The following is a 22,500-nucleotide window of genomic DNA, read 5'->3' on the forward strand; positions in this document are numbered from 1 at the left end:
TTGATAATAAGAAAGTGTGTAACATGTAATACTTTGGTATACATTTACAGCAAAATGTAGTGATAATAATCGAAAAGAAAAACTTCACTCACATATAAATGAAATAATCTTGGTAAACAAAAAAAATATTGTTACATATAAAGAAAATAGATCAAAACAAATGCTGCTTGGAAAGTGAATCCATGGCGATCAGATGGGGCCTTGGGGCAAAGCCACAGGGTTAGGAAGGTTTTTTGTTCCTATGATGATTGTGGATATCCCAGGAATGGCTGGAGTAAAAGGGCATAGTCCCAGAAGGGTGCGGTTACTTCGTAAACATTTACAATACTTTCCTTTATATCATTTGCAATAGAAAATAACAAGAGATTCTTGCATATTGATTGATTAAAAGAAGGAATAATAATTGCAAGATTGGATGGCTGTATGAAACAAAAATGTTACTAAAGTATTTTGTGTGAATGTTAAACTATTAACTGTAGTATTAAGACTAGCTAGTAGACAGTAATGTGGGTTTGTTGGTATTGACAGTTTCCCCCATGTGCACTTGGCTTGTTCTGTACTTCAAGCACAACATTAGACACCAAATAACTGTATTTTATTAATATGAGGGTTAATCTTTACGAAACGGACACTAAACTAAGGCTGATTGAAGATGATATTCTTGTGGAGGACAAAATGTTACAGTCATTGGGTACAAGAAATACGGTATTTGTTACTGAGAACAATGCACCCTCCAGAGACAAAGTCCCAATACAAGGGTATCATGCGAACCCAAAATCTAATCCTAACCTTTCTGACCTTCTCTTTATTCCCTAGACAGGGGGGCAAGCTCCCCTGTACCCCTACCTTTATTAGCACTTTGTGCCAAGTTACAGAAAATAAGACATTAAGAACTCTGGCTTTGTGTGGGTGTTGTGTACTTAGTCTCTGAGCAGTGACTTGCAGAGAATATTTTCATGTCTCAGTAAATATGAGGTTGCTGCAGATGTGCCTGTGTTGCTCATGACTATTTTTCATGCTGTATATGATGGCAGTGTCCATTTCCCTCTATCTCTCTAAGCCTCGCTCTTGGTAACATTAACCAGAAATATAAAAGGAAGAGATCACGGAAGGTGCTGCTCATGGCCAAAGTCAAGTCAGTGCTCCAGAGTTTCAGCACTATCTTGCAATGCAAAATGGAGCTGAATTTGGTGGTCTTAGATGGCAGAGCGCCCCATCAGGGATACAATTTTCTCCAGGCATTGTCTGCCCGCAAACCAAAAAGGGATGGTGGGTCATGTAGGAAAAACACTTGAGTGTTATCACAAATACTCATTTTCTCATTACCAGTACCTCAGGCACTTTGGCAGGAGATAAGTACATATGGATGATATCATCACACACCAATGCAACTGACATTTTTATAGGTATATAGATGTCTCACTTGTGCTTAGTCACCAAGGAGTCAGTTGCTAATGCTGGTTACCTAATTACCTTTTTTCTTGCTTTTGAAAAATATTTTATTTCATATTTTATTTTATATGCCATTAGTATTGTTGATAAGTTGATAACGCTGTAATGATTATAGTGTCAGTAATGATAATAACAACATCAACATTAATAGCATTCGAAAACAAATCCAAGAGACTCTGGGGTGGGGAAATCAAATGATACCATGTACACTGCTAATTGCCATCTTGATGACTGAACACTTATGGAGCCATCTACTTGTAGATATGTGTTACAAAACAATACTACATTGAACATCACATTTTCATGGTCAGAGACATTCCCCATTTTTTAAATATTTTGAAATAGAATTTTTTGGCTCAAGGTTTTAATATTTCAACATGTTTGTATTATTGAAATACAAGTACTTAGCTTGGACTTAAATTTTTTTCATATTCTTTGTCCAGATTTTTCCCCCATCATAAAACTTTGTCTTGCTATGAATGCCTCTTAATTTGTAGACTGGAGTAATAGGGAATTATTTTAGAGGAAAATAGTCCACTTATCTAGAATTATTGTTATTTCTGACACAAATTTCAATGGAAAACGTTTTCTCAAGTTATAGAACTTAATAATTGCAGCAACTTCATTGACCTCAAACTTGCTTATTAACTATCAGATAATGCACTTTTGTTTTGCCTAATGTGACAGTTAATTTAGAAGTGACTATCACTTAAAAAAATCGCTCAATGTTAATTTTCTCAGAGAAAAAAAAAAAACCTGAATTGACATGCCTTCTATAAGTAATAGGATAGTTTCACAGTTGGATATATTGTAGCAGGGGCATTCAGTATAAAAGCCGCTGAGTTCGTCTAGATATGTGGAGATTTAGTTATTTTATCGTTTGAGTTTCATCTTACTTTGTATAGATTATTTTTAGTGCGTTGGAATTGGTTATTAAGTTCACATTGATTAGTATACAGCTTTCTATGTTTTGAGCACCAGTCTTTGGTAAACTCAGAAATATTATGAAATATATAATGATAAATAGTTAATTTTTGCAATAGGGTGCCCGCCCACTGTATGACATCTAGCACATAGTTTGAGCTAAGCCCCGAAATGTTGGATTGTACAGGCACCCTTGCCATGTCATGGTCACGCTATGCTTTAAATATTTTGGTCCTGAATGCTGTCATTGCAGAAGATACTAGAAAAATAGGCTATGAATTAGTCTTATATTTAGTTTCGTTTTGTAAAAAAAATATGTATGCTGCAATCCAAAATTATATAGAGAGTGGGCTAAATATGTTTTCTGATTTTTCACTCAAGAGGATTGGTAGCTTTCACTCTACGCCAAGCGTGTCCCTAACCCTGGGATTATCCTGGAAGACCATAAAATATCAGTCAATTCTCTAACTTTGAGATGTTGCCAGCATATACTTAGTCCATAATGTTGAGGGCTATGGCTACATTTTGCTTGATTATTACAAAAAATTAAATGTGTCTACTGCTCGATCTTTATCATGTATGTATCTCCACTGCCACATCCAGAATAGTGTTATATGAAGAAGAGAAAAAGAAAGATCATTGAGTTCTGTGAAACTGGACTAGGAAGAAAATATCATTGTCTTTGTAGATTTTTTTTTATCAAATTAATTATGTAAAAATGTTATTGATAATATGAACAATATATTATATATTATTAATAACATTCTATACCAACTGAAAACAGACAGGTCGCGATCACATCTAAGAGTGCATGAATAGGTCTACTAAAACTAAAATAAAAAAAAAAAAAAAAAAAAAAGTATATATATATATAATAATAATATATAAATGATTATATATGATATATTTTTATATTTTTTTTTATATATTTATATATATAACACTAAATACATTGAAACCACACTGCCTTGAAGCCCAGTGCATGGTTGCAGTATGAGTGTGGGGATATCATGTCATGGGATTGTTAAAATCCTTACAAGTGTCTACTAGACTTATCAGTATCTTATCTGTGAATATAACCCCAGCAATCAAATATACCCCCTGATAGTAGTTAGTATATTGGTATGAAAATGAGTAGCATGTATTTTTAGGGATGTCATTTAATTAGCTTTATCATTAGTAAATGGATTTGAACTTAGTAAATAGCACTTGTCCTTTGCATGTATTAGGATCATTGTTAGTAGTATTTTTTGGTATATGGTACTTTGATTTTTATTCACTTTTTACTTTTTATCTTTATGGCATTTTATCTCATTATTATTTAATTATTCTTATTATTATTATTATTACTAAAAATTACCTATTGGATTTTATTATTAATTGCATTTGATTGTTTATGGTTATCATCATTCATCATCATCATCATCATCGTTGTTTTGATGTTGGGTGTTATGGGTCCTGTAGCATTAATTGTATTATTATTGTTTATTGTTATTTGTTATTGTTTTGTTATTTTGATTAATGTTACTTTGTTTTGTTTAATGATTGTTTTTGTTATAATTCTTTTCTTCATTTTGGTTCTGTTCTTCTTTTCTATTTCTTGTCTTTAGTTGTTCCTTTTTGTTTTTTCCATATTGAAAGTTTCTTGCTTACCCACTTTTTTCCACTTTTTCACTCCTCCTCCTCCTCCCTCTCTTCCTCTCATACCACTTTTCACTCATCCTCTCCTCTTCCCCCTCTTCCCCGCTCCTCCTCTCTCTCATTTGCTTCGCTCCTCCTCCCCATCCTCCTCTCTCTCTCGTCCACCTTCCTCCGCCCTTTCCGCCCTCCCCATCCTGCTTTCTTCTCCTCCTCTTTCCCCTGCCCCTCCCGCTTCTCCGCTCCCGCTTCCCCCTCCCCTTCCCCCTCCCCTCCCGGCTTCCTTCCCTCACCCTCGCTCTCCTCCTCTCCTCTCCTCTGCCTCTCCTTTCCTCCCCTCCCCCCTTTCCCCCCTCCCCCTCCTCCTCTCCTCCTCCTCCTCCTCCCCTCCTCCCCCTCCCCTCCTCCCCTCCTCCCCTCTCCTTTCTCCTCTTCCTCCTTAGCTCCTCCTCTCTCCTCCTCGCTCCTCCCCTCCTCCTCCTCCTCCTCTCCTCCTTTCCTCCTCCTCTCCTCTCCTCCTTTCCTCCTCCTCTCCTCTCCTCCTCTCTTCCTCCTAGCTCTAAAAGTGCTCATCCACCAAGGAACCAACGATGATTTCTCCTTTCATTGAGTATTTGGTAAATGTATTATTATAACATTATTTTAATCTTATTAACAATACTAATAGCAGTGAAACATAAATGACAAATCTTTTCAAAACTCAAATAAAGGGTTAAAGAAAGGTACAACTAGTAATTGACTTCTTTGTGATAAGCTCTTGTGGAGCCATCTGTATGTAAAGACAATCACAGTGACAATGGCATGTATACTTGCCATTCTGTCTACAATGGGTTAATCTGCTGGATCTAGATGTGTTGTTCCTCCCCTTCAGCATAAAAAAGAATAAGAAAAAAAAGAGAGAGAAAAAAATATATACATTATATATATATATTTATATATATATATATATAGACATATGTATATTATATATGTATATATATATATATATATATATATACATATGTATATATTACATATACATATAATATGATAATATACATAGAAATATATATACTATGTAATATAAAATATAAATATTATAATATATATAATATATAATGTATATACCATATATACTACATATAATATAAATAATATTATATATATATATACATATACATATGTATATATATACATATATATATGTATATGTATATTTTTTTCTCTCTTTTTTTTTCTTTTTCTTTTTTATGCTGAAGTGTTTTTTGGCTTTTTTTTGCCATTTTCTAAGGTCTATATTTGTCATTTGTGGTATCATGATGGTGATAGACGGTTTCCATGAGCAGATCCTTTATTATCTCTTTAGGTAGTCTGCTACTCGATGTAATAATAGTAAGTAAAATTGTGTTATTTGTGTCATTATTTTTTATTTTCACATTATTTAATTTTCTCTAACACGCCTGGTGCTGTAAGTTGAGGCCGGCAGGAATAGGATCCTGAGCTTGGAAATGGTATTCTCCCTGGAGCTCTTTCAGGCATAAAACACAGTTTACTCTTGTTGATCAATCCCACTAAGTCTAATCTTCCTTCAAGATCATTGTGCACTCATGACATTCCTGTCACTCTGACCCTGAGTCAAATTTTTCATGAAGCCACATGCCTATCACCATGGCCCCTAGTCAGATGTTTTCATGATCATGTCTTACAGCCCACAGTCAATTTTTTTCATCACCCAAATCCAATTGGTAGCATAATAGCAATAAAAAAACTATGTGTGCAACAAAATTCACTTAAAACTACAGTGGACAGTACATATACCTGCATGCAAAAGGTTAAGGAACTGTGGTGAATTTTTGTTCCAACGATATCATAGTATCTGCCTGTAGTTTGTTGTGACATGACCATTATGCCATGAAAAAGTCCGGGTTTAGGGGCGGGCAACATGGACATACCATCATAGGAAATCTGGCTTTAGGCCGGGTTTCGACAACCTGCATTCGTGAGTGTTGCGGCTAAAGGCCGGGGTGATAGAAAGGACTTGCCATGAGTGCACGAACCTATTGGAAGGTTTATCTTACTCATTTGGCTTTTTTGCCAGCAAGAGTGCTGGCTCTATGGAGGACACAATGCTCAGCATTGTATTCCTGGTGCCTTGAGCAGCAATGCCGGTTATTTTACAGAAATTTGAATATTATTAAAAAAAAAAAGTAACACAATGTTAGTTTTATTTTTCTTGCACTGAGTTGTAGACTACCATGAGAGATGATTGGAGTCTGTGCAGAGAAGAAAACTATTGCCATCTGTATAATGCAAATCAAATGGCAAATATGGACATTGGAATATGGCCAAAAATTAAAAAAGAGTAAAAACTTTACAAATAGGAGGCACAAAGTCTTGCCACCATGCACATGTGCATGCGCTGCATGCGCCCGGCCTACAAACAGCCACCCAGCAGAGCGGCCACTCATGTAAACCTCATGTAAGTGATTGCCGTGACGCAGCCAGATGTACAAACAGGGGCCCTCCCTTACCTTTTCTCCCAAAAAGTTTATATGCATGTAAAAGATGTTATAAGCTTATGTAGGAGAACCTCATTAATGGCCAGTATCAGTGTGACATTTTCTCTGATGAACAATTATTGCTAGAGTAAAAGAATTTTGAAAGTGTGTAGATGGGGAGATAAAAACGATTCATAAAAAAAAAACATCTCTGTAACAGGAAGTCTTACTACCTTCATACACTAATCACAGTGCTCCCCATCTCCTCCTCCTTAGTCTTCCTTGTCATCCTATTTCTCCTGTTCCTCCTGTTCCTTTCTTCTCTCCTTTCCCTATCCTCTCTCACCCATTCCTTTCCTTCACCTTACTTCTCAATATTCACTTCTACCTCCTTGTTCAATTTGTAAAGCTACATATTGTTTTAATTTCTTGTATATCCATTTGACAATATCTTGCACATCTTTTAGCCATAAATGTTTCCCTCTCTCCTTCCACAGCAACAGGTCCAGTGGAACCTCCTGTGCCCAAGATGAAACGACAGGACATGACCTTGGAGCAGTTGAAGCAGTATGATGGCATGGGGGAGCATGGGCGTGTATGTGTGGCAGTTAATGGCAAGATCTTTGATGTCACCCGAGGCTCCAAGTTCTATGGCCCAGGTCAAGTGGCGTGTGGCAGCGGTGGTTGAATAGATTGTGTGGTGGTACAAGTAGGCTTCCAGAAAGGTTGTAATTAAAGAAAAAAGTTAATAGATTCACTATTTTTTTCTTTTATAATCTCTATCTGCTTTTTGTCTTCAGGGTAAATCCGTATAAGTGTATTTTGTTGGAGAGCTTTTTAAAAATTGTATTATTTATGATTTTTTCATCTCTGCATTCTTCTGCCCACAGTTTTTCTGTTTCTCTCTTTCTGTCTTTTTATTTCCTCAACGTTTCTTACTTCTGCTCTCCTTCCTATTCCTTCTTGCTTCCCTGTGGTCAGTAGGTCTTCTTCATTCTCTGGATATTTTGAGGCTAGGTCAGCTCCAACATAGTTTTTAAGATAGTCTTAGACTGACTTAGCATTTGTTATATGAGAACTAATACTTTTGAAACTTTCTTCCATAAAGTGTTGCTTGAAAATACTATGTCATGTAATTACTGCTCTTTGTTTTTTTCACATTAAGGAAAAATAAAGAAAGTTACGTGAATATCTATTTGATGTTGAGTATGAATGATAAGCCAAATCTTTGCCCAGTTTTAAAGCTAAAGCTCCTCTGGTGACCTTAAATCAGTGTGAGATGGTAACTGTATAAATATAGTAGTGCCATAATGTTTAATTGACATATTTGTTAACCATGTAATTGAAATAAAATAGTTTTTTTCATGGCCTATGAGATTAAATTATTGGATGTTGATATCCATATCTCAGTTTACTCAACTAATGCTCAACAGAAATGGTACATCAGTTGGAAATACTTATGTTAGTTTATGATATATATTTTGGATATGGTACATTATTTAAGTTTTGTCTTTTTTCCTATGTTCATACTATGTGCAAAAAAAGGAATGGTAATTGAGGTAGTCTTCTGTTACTTTTGTTAAGGGGAAAAAATGCTAATAATTAGTTGCATGACATTTAAAAAAATAATCTTATTTTCTTAGAGAGTAACCATACTTTTTTTTTTTTTTTCTTTTATGAGAAATTATTTTTTTGAGAAGATTTTGAAGAATTAAAAAGAAATTTGTGAGTGTTATCAAGGCCAACTTTCATGGTTCAGTTATATCTTCATCATAAAAAAGTAAGGAACTCCTAGTACTTTATATTGCATTGCATTACCTTTTTCCACTGTTATTCCTTTATCCTGGAGGCATCTATTATAATATGAATAAAAAATTTGCAGGTGGGCCGTATTCTGCCTTTGCTGGCCGAGATGCAACAAGAGCTCTGGCAACCTTCAGTGTAAAGGATGTAAAGGAAGAGTACGATGACCTCAGTGACCTCTCCTCTATGCAGATGGACTCTGTCAGGGAATGGGAGATGCAGTTCACAGGTGAGATGGGGAATATGGGGATAAATTTAAAGTGTTATCATTTTCAGGGCTTCAAGTTTGTACACGTTGGTGCAACCCATATCTCTCTCTCTCTCTCTCTCTCTCTCTCTCTCTCTCTCTCTCTCTCTCTCTCTCTCTCTCTCTCTCTCTCTCCTCTCTCTCTCTCTCTACTCTCTCTCTCTTCTCTCTCTCTTCTTCTGTCTGTCTGTCTTCTCTCTCTCCTCTCTTCTCTCTTCTCTCCCTCTCTCCTCTCTTCTCTCTTTCTTCTCTTTCTCTCTCTTCTGTCTAGTCTTTTGTCTTCTTTTCTTCTGTTTCTCTCTCTCTCTCTGTCCCTTTTTCCTCTCTCTCTCTCTGTTCTCTTCTCTTCGCTTCTCTCTCTTCTCTTTTTCTCCCCTCTCTCTTCTTCCTCTCTCTCTCTTTCAATCCTCTCATCCAATCTCTTAATCTATCTATTTTATTTATAAAATATATATATATATATAACTATATATATATATAATATAAAAATTTTTGTTACTATCAGTATCTCTCCCCCCCCCCCCCCCCCCCCCCCCCCCCCCCCCCCCCCCCTCTCCCCCCCCCCCACCCCCCCCCCCCTCTCTTTTTCTCTTTTCCTCCTCTTCTCCCCTCTCTCTCTCTTGAAAAAGGCTATACCTTATACAATGGTGAACAGGGGTAGTTATAGTTAACGGCTTGACCTTTTTTTGAGAGTTGACACCACGCAGATAAAAACACGACATTTTTAGTTATAGGGTTATCGGGCCGCGGGGGGAGGTCACGGTCAGTGCCCGGAGAGAGGGGGGAGCTGACCTTATGCGTGGTAGCGGGCTACGAACTTGGTCAAACGAGGTCAGATATAAAATGTGCCTCCGCCCTCGCTGAGGGGGGTGGTTCTTTTTTGGACATTTGGATCCACGGGGAAAACACCACGGGGCCAGGTTATAAAAATAAAATTTACCCACATCCTGTAACGGGAAATAAAATTTATCCAATCTTATTTGTTTGGCCACCACTCGCGCCTCGCCCTGAGGCCCTTAAAGGGGGTGCCCAAAATTGGCTGGTGCTGTTCTCTTGCGTCGCCTGGTCCTTTTTGTGGTTCTCGTCCCGTCGTCCTAATCCCCCCTCCCCCTTGTGTAATGTCCGTCCTCGTTCAAAAGTCCTCGAAAGTTTTGCAAAGGTCCCCTTGATTGGGATTCGTCTTGACCTCCCTAGTCCTGGCCCAGGCTAACTCGGCGGCGCCCTCGTCCACACGTCCTCAAGATCTCGTCCAGGTCTTTCGCGTCCACATTTCCTGAAAATTTTCACCCGGATCTCGGGCGGGGGGCAGGGGGGCATCTCGGGGCTGCTGATATCTGCGCTAGAGCTCCTGGAGTTGACCGGATTGAGGGTCCGCCAGGACAGCATTCTGGGCGACTGCCCTGCGGCAAAGGTGCGGGTTCGGGATGTACGGGGAGTCTGGCAGGCAACACCTTTTTGACAAAAACCCGGCCCGTGGGCCTATGGTGATTTCGTGCCCGCCCTTCTTCAGCATCCTAAGGGTCCCCTTCGGTGCCGTGTCGGCCCGACTGAAATAAAAAGGGGGAGCCAGACATACATAAGGGCCAAGTAAGAGAAAAAGAAGGCAACAGAGAAGGGGGGTGGATTACCATACCCGGTTATATAAAATTTAGGGTTTTTTTAATTTTGGGTTTTTTAACTTATTTTTTTTTTTTTTTTTTTCTTTTTGTTTTTATTTTCACAAAGGTAAAGAAAAATAAAAGAGGGGATGTCAGTAGCGGTCCGCATAGACCTTTTAAACTACAAACCCATCTCTGAAGATATGAAATAGATAAGGGAAGACATCGGCGTCCGCGAAGATCTATTGAACCATATGTCACACAGATAAGAAATAGAGAAACCCTTTACACAGACAGGAAGAAAAAATTGCGGGCTAAAGAGATAAATCTTTACCCCGGGCATAAGAAATGAAAAGGGTCAGTGTCTTTACCCTGTGTGTGGAGTGAGCTGAAGGTGTGTGTTTGCGTGTGGAGTGACAGCTATCTTTAAAAGAGGGGGAAAGGGAGAGTGACCTCCACAGAAAATAAATCAAAAACCGAATATTAGCGTTCACATAAAAAAAACTGAAGTAAATTAGCAAGTAGCTATTTAAGATTTTTTCAATCCCACTTGAAATTCAACATAAATGATATGCGACGAATGACGCATAATGAATGGTGACATGAAAAATATTGCCAATTTTTTTTTCAAACAAATCTTCTCGGGGGCAAAAACTGAACTGCCGAGGTACATGTCTGCTTTGCACGTCAGACTTTTAAAAAAATCAAAAAGGGGGATCCTTACCCAAATCTGTATATGACTGAAGCGACTCGAGCCGGAAATATAAATCCCGCTCTTTCTGCGTATCTGTAATGGGCGCTCGCAAAATTCCCCGAAGGATATATAAATTTACGAACACACAAAGCTTTTGGGGGGGGCCCAAAACATCAAAAGCTTCAAGAGGGTGAGAAAGGGGTGATTAATAAGCGAATAATGTTTACTTAAAAAACCCCCAGTCCTACATTAATTAACGGACTAACCCCGGGGGCACACCGCTCAAAAGGGGGCGAACGAAGAATAACTCGTTATTTCACCTACTCTCGAACGACGGACGCAGATCTATTAGGGTTTCGCAACCCGGGGCAAATCGGGCAATTGTGCACTATGAAGGGGGGAAAATCCTACGTTTTATCAAATATAAATTTTGTACCCGTTCGCTCTAGCGCCGATAAACGTGTCCCCAAAAAAACAATTAACAATGATATGTTTTCTTCCAAATTAGAGGGGAAACCCTGGGCATTGACCCCACCCACGCCCGCGACCGACCGGGAAAAAAAGAAAGTGAGGTCAGGGCAGGTCGGGGGCGAGGGTTAGGAAAGAGATAAAAGAAATGGTATTCGTGAAAGATAAAATCACGAACGCGTTAAATTCGTTTTTAGTGAAAAAAATATAATCTCTAAAAACGAGAAAAAAATAAATTTAAATTTTTAATAACGAACGATATTATGTTTTAAAGATCACATACCGACGCACGGAAATGCGATCTGAGGTGGAAGTAGTGGGGAAAAAAGGGCCCTTTGCTGTCCTTAGCACCTATTAACCCCAACAAAAAACAACGGCTTAACAATTTTTTGGGGGAAGAAAGGGGAAAAAAAAAAAGAAAGGGGCCCAAAGTGTACTTAGTGTTTTTTTTTAGCCATGTCTTTAAGCGGTGAGCGGATTTTCTTTTGGGGTGGTGTGTCCGTGTTGCATGCCCAAAAAGGGTGCAACGGCCCTCGCTGCCCCCCATTTTTAAAAAGGCTATGCGCCCTTTGTACAGTGGCGCAGGGGCGCAAAAAAACACGTTTAAAAGGGGTAACAACCGCTACGACGAGCTACGACTTGTCTAAAGGGGCAAAAGCACCGCGGGGGCACGGTCAGCTGCCGGGGAGAGGGGGGAGCGACCTTAGCCGGTGTAGCGGCTACGTACTCCCCCGGAGGGGGGCGAGAGGTGACCCTACCGCGTCGGTAGCTTGACACGAACATCCCCCCCGGGGGGAGGCGAGAGCTGACCCTACCGCGTCGGTAGCTTGGCACGGACTCCCGGTCAAACGAGGCAAAATAAAAGTGCCTCCGCCCCCGTGAGGGGGGTGGTTTTTTTTTTGGGCATTTGGATCCACGTGGAAAAAAAAGGTTTGGGCCACTGGTTTTAGAAAAAAAAATTATCCACATCCTGTAACGAAAAGAATTATCCACATCTTTATACCTTTTTCTTCTCCTCTCTCTCTCTTTTCTCTCTTTTCTCCCTTTTTCTCCTTTTTTCTCTCTCTCTCTCTCTCTCTCTCTCTCTCTCTCTCTCTCTCTCTCTCTCTCTCTCTCTCTCTTCATCTGTCCTTGTTTTTTTTTTTCTGTTCTCTTTTACTCCGTTCTTGTTAATTTTCCTTTTGCCTACTTATCTTGTGCTTATGTTCTTACTATTTGTAATTTATGTACTAATTATTTTGTTTTCAATTTTCAGAAAAGTACGATTATATTGGTAAATTTTTGAAACCAGGAGAACAGCCCACAGAGTACTCAGATGATGAGGAAGCAAAGGACACCAAAGCGAAGACGGATGATTAGATGTAGTTGAGGTGATTGCGCATTGCTGTATAGGTTAAAAGGCCTCTCGGTTTCCCCCAGACTCCCAAAGCCCTTTTAGCATGGTCTTAAGATTAGGATGTGGACGTGAAAAAAAGTAAAAAAAAAAAAAAAGAACCCCACTCAATTAGTCACTAATGATACGGTGTGATGGAAAAAGCCTACATTAGGTTGGGGGTTGGAGGTTTAAACTATATGTAAAACTACTACTTTATATTTTTTCTCATAAGGGGCTAATTAATCCCAAATATGTTCTCAATAAAGATTGTCTACTTTGAACAATTTATCGATATGTGGTGACTTTGGTTAGTCTGGGTGAGCCATGAAAGTTTGAGTAGGAGGAGCAGGAGGTGACAAGATCAGTCATTATCAGGCTTATTGGGTATTTCATAAGGTATAATCTTGCAGTTAAAATGGAAAATAAAGTCTCTTACAAAGGAGAGAGAAGGCTGATAGATATGCAGCTTTGTAGACCAATGCAAGCAACAAGTATGTGTATACAGATTAATATAATTATAGAAGTAATTATTGAAGGATTGGATCCCATTGAAACACAGCACCTACCAAACTTATCCTATTGTGTGATATATTTGTATAGATGGTTGAAATGTTGTTTTGTGTGGAATAAATGAATCATAGTAGTTTTGAAAATTGTTTTATGAGAATGATTGGATATAGTTTATGAATGAGCAGCCCAAAGATGATGAGTTGGGAAGAGTGCAAGTGCAAGGAATTCATCCTCAAATCAAACTTTCAGCCTTATAGAATACTGCAGAGGACTCATAATTGCTGGTCTGACTCAGAGTTATTTTGATACCTAACCTCTTGCCAGCATGGCATGATCCCCATCTTTTTCTAATCTGCCATGATTTATATTGTACTGTGGATACTCAGTGTGTGGATCCTTTATTCAGTCAATGTTTTAACATGTAAATATAGTGTATTCACCGTTGCCAAGTCCTGAAAAGACGTCCTCCAAATCTGCCCTGCCTATCACGTTTGGGAAAGGTAAATGACTTAGATATTGGAATGAGAGTGGGAAGGGGATTATCTATTTTTTCTAGAAGTTTAGAGAGATAATGTTAAAATGATTACTCTGAACTTACTGGTTGAGTGTTTTCAGTACTCTTTTCTAACGAGTCTTTAGGGTGACATGTAGGTTCTGGCACAAACATGTGAAAGATGTATCTCGAGAGACAACAGGATCATAATGCTGCCTTGTTAACTGTTCTTCATCTTTAAGCAAGTAAGGCCTTTAGGTAGTGTCAGTCATTGTAAAGAGTTTGTTTTGAGAAAATGAAGGCATAAACACTAGGCTTAGTTGACTGGGGACTGTTCATCATTCAGAAATTTGTACAAAAAAAAAAGTTATGACTTGCTCTCTTAAGTAAATTCCTTGGCAACTAAAAGAAAAGAGGTGTTTTTAATAAGAATAAGATGATTGGGCATATAGATTTATATGCTTTGTTACCTCCAGCCAGTAGAGGTAAATAAGATTATGCTAACAGCTTCTATGTTCAACAGGATTATATTTTGATTTTGTAGTTGATTCACCCTTATAAACGTATGAAGAAATGTTTCATTTTAAAGCTTACGAGTTTTCATTTCTTATAAAAACTGATAAACAGAAAGTTGAATGAGTGCTTCTCCCATGGCTTGATGGTTGCAACACTAGATGTCATATGATCAAGGCTTCCTTCTTTTCACACATCAATGTTTGATAAATTGGGAGTTGTGAAAGGAAGATCAAGGAAGCTTCCACTATGGCTTAAAGCCTGATAAGTGAGTGTATTCTTAACAAAGGGAACTCCCGAGGCAGCTGTTGCAGTGCTGGTGGTGTAAGGTCCCTGGGGGATGTGATCTTCATTGATGATCTAGATTTATCATTATAAGGTATACTACTTTGTTATGTTCATTTTTTTTATTTTTCATATCCTTTATTTTCATTTATTTTTTTTCTTTTTTTTCTTCCATATAGGGAGAATTTATATTTTGGACATCAGAGTTTCGTGAGCTGGAAATTCCTGTAATTGTGTGTGCATACCAGTTTTTGGCTAGCTATATCCAGCAATCTGTTCATTTGGCATTCCTGAAAGTTGCTCTTCAGGCTTTGCGTGAAGGAGTTGATTTAACTTTGTGATATTTAGAGAAGCAGAATTTGTATTTATATTTTTTACACATTGTCAATGTAGTTTGATAATATCCACATGGAACAAATGTTAAAAAAGGAAAAAAAAGTCTGTGTAATAAAGGAAAACTTCTCCAATAGATGAAAGTTTTCATTTATGTACAGTTGAGTGTTAAATATTGTTCTAAATGAAATCAATAAATTTACCCAATTACACTTTGTCTTCAAAATTGTGTCCTGAAATTGTGGAATCCACAAAAATAATATTCAATACAGTATCCTGTTTTTCATTGTGTTTGAGATGCATCCTTTTGTCCTTGGGAAATTATCTTGTTTTTGTTATTTTTAGATATGCAATATTCTTGGTACATGTGAGAAAGAGATGGCATAAAATCTTGCAGAGTAAAAAAAAAAAGAAAGAAAAAGAAAATGCACTAAATATATTCTATGTATCCATTGCTGCATGTGCTTGCTTGCCTGTGAATAAATGCATAAAATTCCATGAGTTTTAGATTCTAAGACTTCTGTTTACTACTATTGCGGCAAATCAAGTGTGGATTGAAATAATTTACAGAGTCATAGAAGCAATACCGAAAATCATGAGGAGATTCAAAAATCACCCCTATCACAAAAAGGAAAGTAATGAGTGAAAATATAAAAATTTTAATTACAATATTCCTTAAAAAACCATAAAATTTAAAAAAAATGTCCCCAAAAACATAAGGAAAGACACATGCCCCAAACCCCTTGTATACACTAAAAAATGATCTAAAGTTGCACACATTAATTGATAATTTTAACCCAGTGCCCCCCAGGGATGGCTTGTTTTAACATGCTGTGCCCACTGGGGTTTTTAAATTTATTCTTTTTTTTCCCAAAAAAGTTTGGTTCCACAAGGAAGTTCCCCCATAAGGCGGTACTACCCAAAATTTAAATTTAAAAATATTTTCAGGTATCTTATAATGCTATTCGTAATGTCAGTAACACTATATCCCCTATAAAAGAGATAGCATTTTTTAAAAAGTAAAACTTTCCCTGGAATTTAAAGGGAAATGGAAAGAGTTTATTTTTCACAAGGGCTACTCCTTTGGGTAAACACTGCAGAGAACCCAAAGGGGAAAATGCATTTCACAAAAAAAAATTTCTACAGTGAGCACAATTTTTAGCGGGCTGGGGGAAAATTCAAAAGTGGAAACCCCCAATTTCCCCTTTCTTTTTGTTGTGGAGGGAGCCCAAAAGGGGACGGCCCCGAGGCCCAAAGTTGGGGGTCACCCCCCCCTTGGGCCTCAGGCCCCTTTACTCAATTAATTTTGCATGGCCTTTCTTTTTTCCCTTTTCCCTTTTTCCCTTTTTTTCCTCCCATTGTCAAACCACGTAACTTTTTGTTTTTTATTTTTGCCACAGTATTTTTTTTCATAATGCTATATAACCTTTGATGTAATATCCCCCATAGAAACCAATAACTCTCTTACCTGGGAGATTTCCCCCATGCCCCACCCTATCACTATATTTTGATTATGCCACTAATGACCCAGATGTTGACATGGCAGAATATTTTCAATAAATAAGTCAACAGTAAATTTCATGCAAGTCGGATCTTTACATGCCCAGCCAATGGATGCTGACTTGCTGTACAGGCAATTTATGTCTGAGACATAGCTTTTAAGGTTTTTTGATGTGGGAAATGTTACCATATAAGAATGTGCTTATTTTAGAGTGTTAAGGGAAAAATAGTGCTTTAAAGTAAACAAACCCCAACCTTGGGCTCAGCCCTCGGCTCAACAAATTTTGCATGGCCTTGACATTTCTACTACAACCCCCTCCTTGATACTAACTGTCAGCTCAGTCTATTCTAAGACACCCACCCCAGGTCTTTCCCCAAAACTTCAGAAAACATTTCCTTCCTTTCTCCCAGTATCCTCCTTTCCCCATTTCCTCATCCCCCACAGTCTTCTTCATTTTCATCCTCCCTCCTACCTTATTACTACCCTTCATCCTTATTGTCCACTTCCCTGCAGTACTACCTCACTCAACATCATTACCTCTTCCTCCTGTTCTTGAAACTTCACCCCTCCCAACCTCTACAATTTTTTGAGTACTTTTTTTTGCCCTGGTAAGTGGATTGATTTTTTGTGATTCCCTTATAGCCCCTTATTGACTATCCCCTCCTGTTCCAACAATCTCTAAAAACAAATTGGCAAAGTTCCTACCACAACTGTTCCAATTGTGCATCCCTTGTTGTGATTACATCTGATCCCTTAGCTTGTGCATTATCTACCCAGCTGACCTGACATGAAAACCCTATTCCTGCCCAGCCTCACTCCTTTAATACTCATACTGGCAACGGGTTTCACCTCCCGGCTGATAGCCCAGTCCTATGATAAGGATTAGGTCCTGCTTACCTGTCACACTGATATGATGCAAATTCAGTGTAGTGCAACCTATCCTCCATAGCCCTACTAATATTGCCAAGATTACTGTCCATAGACATGACCCTTCTCCATAAAATTTATATTGGTGGAGAATCCTACCCTGTCTGGCCATATTGACCCCTCCCTTGTCAATGTCAGAATAATTGGCATCCCGGCCACCCTGCCAAGCTTGATGTCCTTTATGCGCCCAAACTGGTCATGACCATTTATATTGCTATCATAAGCTTGCACGTGCCAATTCTTTGGGGGTCCCCTGATGTAATTTTATGGAGCTGCTCTGTGTACAAGTTTAAGATGAGGTAGCAGTTATCAGCTTCAAATTTTGTCTTGCATCTCTCCAAGTATCTCCACCCACTCCTCCAATATGTTACCTGTTAATTACTTCTTAATGGTTCCTCTTTCATCCCACACATTCTGTTGTCATATATCCACACATTTTTGTTTTAATCATTAACTCACATTTACCCTATTTTTCACCATTACTTTACTATAGTGCTATATGACCTTTTATGTGTGCACATTTATTTGTTTTTCAAACACTGATAATAAAAAAAATAAATAATAAATCTGTAATAATAGAGTGGCAGAAACATTAAACTTGTGAGTCAACAGCAAGATTGTGACAGTTGTAATCAACTGACTCCTCTCAAGTTTTGGATACTTGATATGTATCAACATGACTGTAAAAGGAAAGTCACATACAAAAACAACTAAAGAGAAATGTAAGGACAAGGTAAGGCAAGATAAGTGAACAAATAATTCAGTCAAGAAAAAGTCATTCTGGCATAAGAAGCAACCAAATTTAATTTAGACTATTAATACCATTCATCATATAGCTTTATGTAATGCTCCATTCACAATGCAAACATGCGCAGACAATGTCACATACTATGATAACAGAAAACACTAATATTTTTAGGGTGCTGCTGATTCCTCATATCACTATGTTCTTCCTTGGTGCATATCATTATGGAAAGTAATGCCAGGTGATATGACAGAATTACATTTATCCGGGAAGATGGAGCCAATATCAGTAAAAAACTGCATTTCATCATTTATTTTTCCCTTTGTTTAAATAGATTTGGTTTTAAAGGGCAAAACCCCATTCATGCTTTCAAAAATTTCCCGAACTGGTCCAGGTCCCCAACAAAGGGGTTTTCAATGCATTTTAAGGTTAAAAAGATTCTAAATTTTGTCTATTGACGTTGGTTTTTGTAGGAAAATGTCCAAAGGCATTTTGTAGTTTCAAGATCTCCTTTTTTTTAACCATATTTTTTTTTTCAAAAATTGGTGAGGAATAAAATAAAGAGAAAATTTTGCAAAATATGCCTATATATGACCGGGCTATTATGACCTTTGGGGACCCGGGCTAAGAATTGTGGCCCATTATATGTATTATCTTTTGCCTCAAATAGAAAATATGGGTCTAGAACAAAAATCTCTTTACCCTGTTTGGATGAGGGGCTTGTGCCCAAATGGCCAAAACCCCGGGCCTTTGGAACTTCATATCTGTTTTTTTTTTACTTCCTAAATTGTTTTGACCCTTCCGATTTACCTTTTTAGTAATATTTGTTTTTCATGGAAAACCGGGCCATGAAATAGTGTCCTCCACCCTCTTCTACCAGGTACCAGGGGCTTTTCCACCCACTCTTTGCCCATGGAAATAAGAAAGAGCCTTTTTTTAAAATGCAACTAAATTTTAAAATTTTCCCCCCAAAGTTTTTGTCCTAGTGGCGAGTCATTCCTGTCCCCGGGTTTTTAAAATTTCTCGACAGCATATTCCCCTCCCCCCAGCCCTCAGCCAAATTTTTTTCATGAGATGGTCATACACCCAATTCAGTGGGTTATTTGTAATAAAATATACATAGCAAAATAAAAAACAGGGGTTTTTTAAAAAAGTGAGCCAACACCAAAAAAAAATTTTTTTTGTTGTTTTTTTGTTATTTCGTGTTTTATTATATTTTTCATTAATATTTGACTTTAAATTTCTCCTTCCCCCTTTTTGGTTTCCTTTTTTTGAAAAGTGGGAGATCTTTAGCTTTTCATTATGCATTTTGGTAGACTCACATACAAAATTTTTCATGACAGTGTAATTTTTACTTTTTTTTTTTTTTTTTTTTCCCAAACAAAATTTTTGAGATCATTTTTATCTTTAATTGCATTAGATGGGAAAATTTCCAACTTCTAGATCTTAAAATTTCATTGCATAAAATAATTCTTACATTTCTTGCAACACGAATAAGTTTTCCCGACAAACAAATTGGGAAACTTTTTTATTATGCTAGAAGGGGCCCGGACAATGTTAAAAGGAACACAATTCAAGCCAAAATAAAACAAAAACTTTACTTACAACTGTATATTCCAACATACAGATGCAGGACAGATGATATTTTTAGAAATCATTATATTTTACATAAATAAATCTGATAAAGCAATACTGATAAATCTTTATTTTATTCATTTTAATTATCAGGGCTCAAGCCAGAGAGAAAAAAAATGATGACAAATTTAATGAAAATTATAAATAAATCAAGCCTTGACCATGTATCCCACAAGTTTACTGCAACTGTTCCACAAGATTTGACTGAAGTAAACAGGAAATGACTACATGATTGACCTCCAAATGGGTATTTGCAGATTATATTAGTATTTTTGTGTTTCCCTTTTGCAGTTATATAATATAATCCAATTACATAGACTATATTCAAACATGGAAGAACCACACCCCCACTTCAACATTTTTTACACAATAAACCTCATAACTGCAGTAACTATTCATTACATAGTAAACTGTGGTGTCAATCCACTTACCACCTTTTTCCCATTTTAATTGGATCTTGTAAGTGCAGAAAAAACTGCACATCATTCATTTTATAATATAAACAAAAAAAGAATATAAAGGATGCTGGTTACACAATTACACAATTGTTTAGTTACAAAACTATCTGCATATATCTAAATTTACCTATAGTTTTTAGTAATTGGTAAGTATGGCTTCTTTATTTAAAACCTTTAATGCATTAAAATGCTAGAAGAGGCATTTTTAAGACTTTACTTTTGTTGTACACAGATTTCCACCTTAATTTTTTTTTTAAATGCATGTTGTATTATATCAGAAATTAACATAAGTAGGAACAAATGACTAAAAAACAACTGAATACACTGCATTAGAATTGCTAGCTAATTAAGAAGATGGAATGGCTCACTTGAATGGCAGTACTTCTTATGACAACTGAGAATTTCCCTGTTCTCCAATTTCTGTTTAAAGGGTTTCCCAAAACTAAAAATTTTACTAAATATATGACTTCAAAACAAATTACATGTTATTTTGTGCACTGGTCAAAAATCAGTGAAAAAGCATTGTATCCCCAATAAAATGATTTCCTCTGAACCGGATACATACACGCAGCACAGTGAAAAAGTCATAATCATTAAATATAGAGAAATCAAGTCCACAGAACTGTCTTTCACAAAATGAAGATTTTTGGGAAAATGAAATAATGAGAAATCCTTTTCCTCTCTCCCTAAGGAACATAACCAAGGACGCTGGAAGACCTTCTACCCCATCCTTCGAGAATTGATGATAAGATTCGGAAAGACATCCTAGCATCTATCTCACTCAGAACTGGAAGGAAAGACTAATTATTTTCGTAATTCCAATTTCATGAAATATTTTTGAAATTTTATTATTACTAACTGAAAAAATATCTAAAAAAAAGGGGAAGAACCTGATCAATTTGGGAATAGAATATCCTCTAAAACAAGAACAGACTGAAAATCACACAGAAAAAAAAAAAAATAAAGAAAAAAAGGAAAAAGAAAAAGAAAAAAAAGAAAAGAACCACACACACACACACAAAAAAATATATATATATATTTTTTATAATTAAAATTTTTAAAAAATAAAATTTTTTTTTTTTAAAAAAATTTTTTTTTTTTTAAACACATAAAAATTTTTTTTTTTTTTTTTTAATTAAAAATTTATATATATTTTATATATATAAATATATTTTTATAAATATATCTATATATATAAAATATTATATATTTTTATTTTAATATTTATATATAAAATAATATAAAATATATATAAAATTATATAAAAATATATTAAATATATAATATAATATTTTAAAAATTTTATAATATTATAATATTAATATTAATATTTTTATTTTTTTTTTTATTTTATTATAAATTTATTTAATTATAAAAAAATATATTAAATATATATAATAAAATAATATATTAAATTTTAAATTATATATTATATTATATATAATAATATATATATATATATATATTTTATATATATAAAATCTATATTATACTTATATATATATATAAAAATTTATATATATATATATTTTATTATTTTTATATCTCTTTATATATATTCATCCATAAAAGAAAAACTTCACAAAAGCATTCTGCATAATTATGTCTAAACACCTATGCCTAAACCCATGACATATAATGAACTTGGCATACTGAAGAAGGCAAGTGAAAGCCTTTTTCATGTTTGCAAAAAATCCATGCCCTGAGTTTATATGGATCAAATTTATAGGATATAAATAATATATAATTCCACAAAAGCAAACTTTCAAAACTGAAAAAGCATATGAGAATTCCCTAATAACTGAATAAACTCTCCTTGACAATTACTGCTATGTAGTGGTACAATAAAAATGTTTTATAACAAAATCGTTAGTTGCATACTAACTGATATAATCAATGGAAAAAAATCTGACTATAAAGTGTAAAATAAATAAATAAATAAATAAATAAATAAATAAATAAATTATATATATATATATATATATATATATATATATTATAAAATATATATATATATATATATAATTATCTATATATATATTATAATATATAAAATATATTTAATATATATTTATATATATAAAAATATAAATTATATAAATAAATATATATATTATATATTATTTTTATAAATATAAAATATATTATATTTTTATATTTTTATATATATATTAATATATAAAATATATATATATATATATATATATATATATATATATATAAATTTCATAAGAATAATAAATCTTACCCTTTTTAAGTACTCCATGGCACATTCTCTGGCACGTGCATTCACTGCAAGTTTCATCTCTGAAATTTCCTTATCAATTTCCTCCATAAAATGGATCACAAAGTCTACTAACTTGTGCTTGAACATCTGCTCTGTGTGGAAGTTGGTGATGAGGAAGGAAATGTCATATCCCTGGA

At 35.7% G+C, this 22,500-nt stretch overlaps 2 protein-coding genes across 3 annotated transcripts in view; one reads left to right on the forward strand and one right to left on the reverse strand.

The window, feature by feature from the left end:
- The window catches only part of LOC119574128 (membrane-associated progesterone receptor component 1-like), a 16,257-nt gene extending 1,163 nt beyond the window's left edge, over nt 1–15,094 (forward strand). Inside the window, exons 2-4 of the mRNA XM_037921210.1 lie at nt 6,989–7,150; nt 8,374–8,523; nt 12,557–15,094. Of these exons, the coding sequence (XP_037777138.1) occupies nt 6,989–7,150; nt 8,374–8,523; nt 12,557–12,660 (416 nt within the window). The 3' untranslated portion in view covers nt 12,661–15,094. The remainder of the gene's footprint in view (nt 1–6,988; nt 7,151–8,373; nt 8,524–12,556) is intronic.
- LOC119574135 (actin-related protein 2/3 complex subunit 4) overlaps nt 1–22,500 on the reverse strand; it is a 54,588-nt gene that overhangs the window by 26,405 nt on the left and 5,683 nt on the right. Inside the window, exons 5-6 of one of the 2 annotated variants that reach the window (XM_037921231.1) lie at nt 22,325–22,495; nt 20,781–20,863 (exon numbers count right to left, since the gene is read on the reverse strand). In XM_037921231.1, the coding sequence (XP_037777159.1) occupies nt 20,858–20,863; nt 22,325–22,495 (177 nt within the window). In that variant the 3' untranslated portion in view covers nt 20,781–20,857. Of the gene's footprint in view, nt 1–20,780; nt 20,864–22,324; nt 22,496–22,500 lie in introns of those variants that run through there. The other variant, XM_037921223.1, reaches the window with a different exon arrangement.

Source organism: Penaeus monodon, chromosome 1 (assembly GCF_015228065.2).
Source record: "Penaeus monodon isolate SGIC_2016 chromosome 1, NSTDA_Pmon_1, whole genome shotgun sequence".
Taxonomy (NCBI): Eukaryota; Metazoa; Arthropoda; class Malacostraca; order Decapoda; family Penaeidae; genus Penaeus; species Penaeus monodon.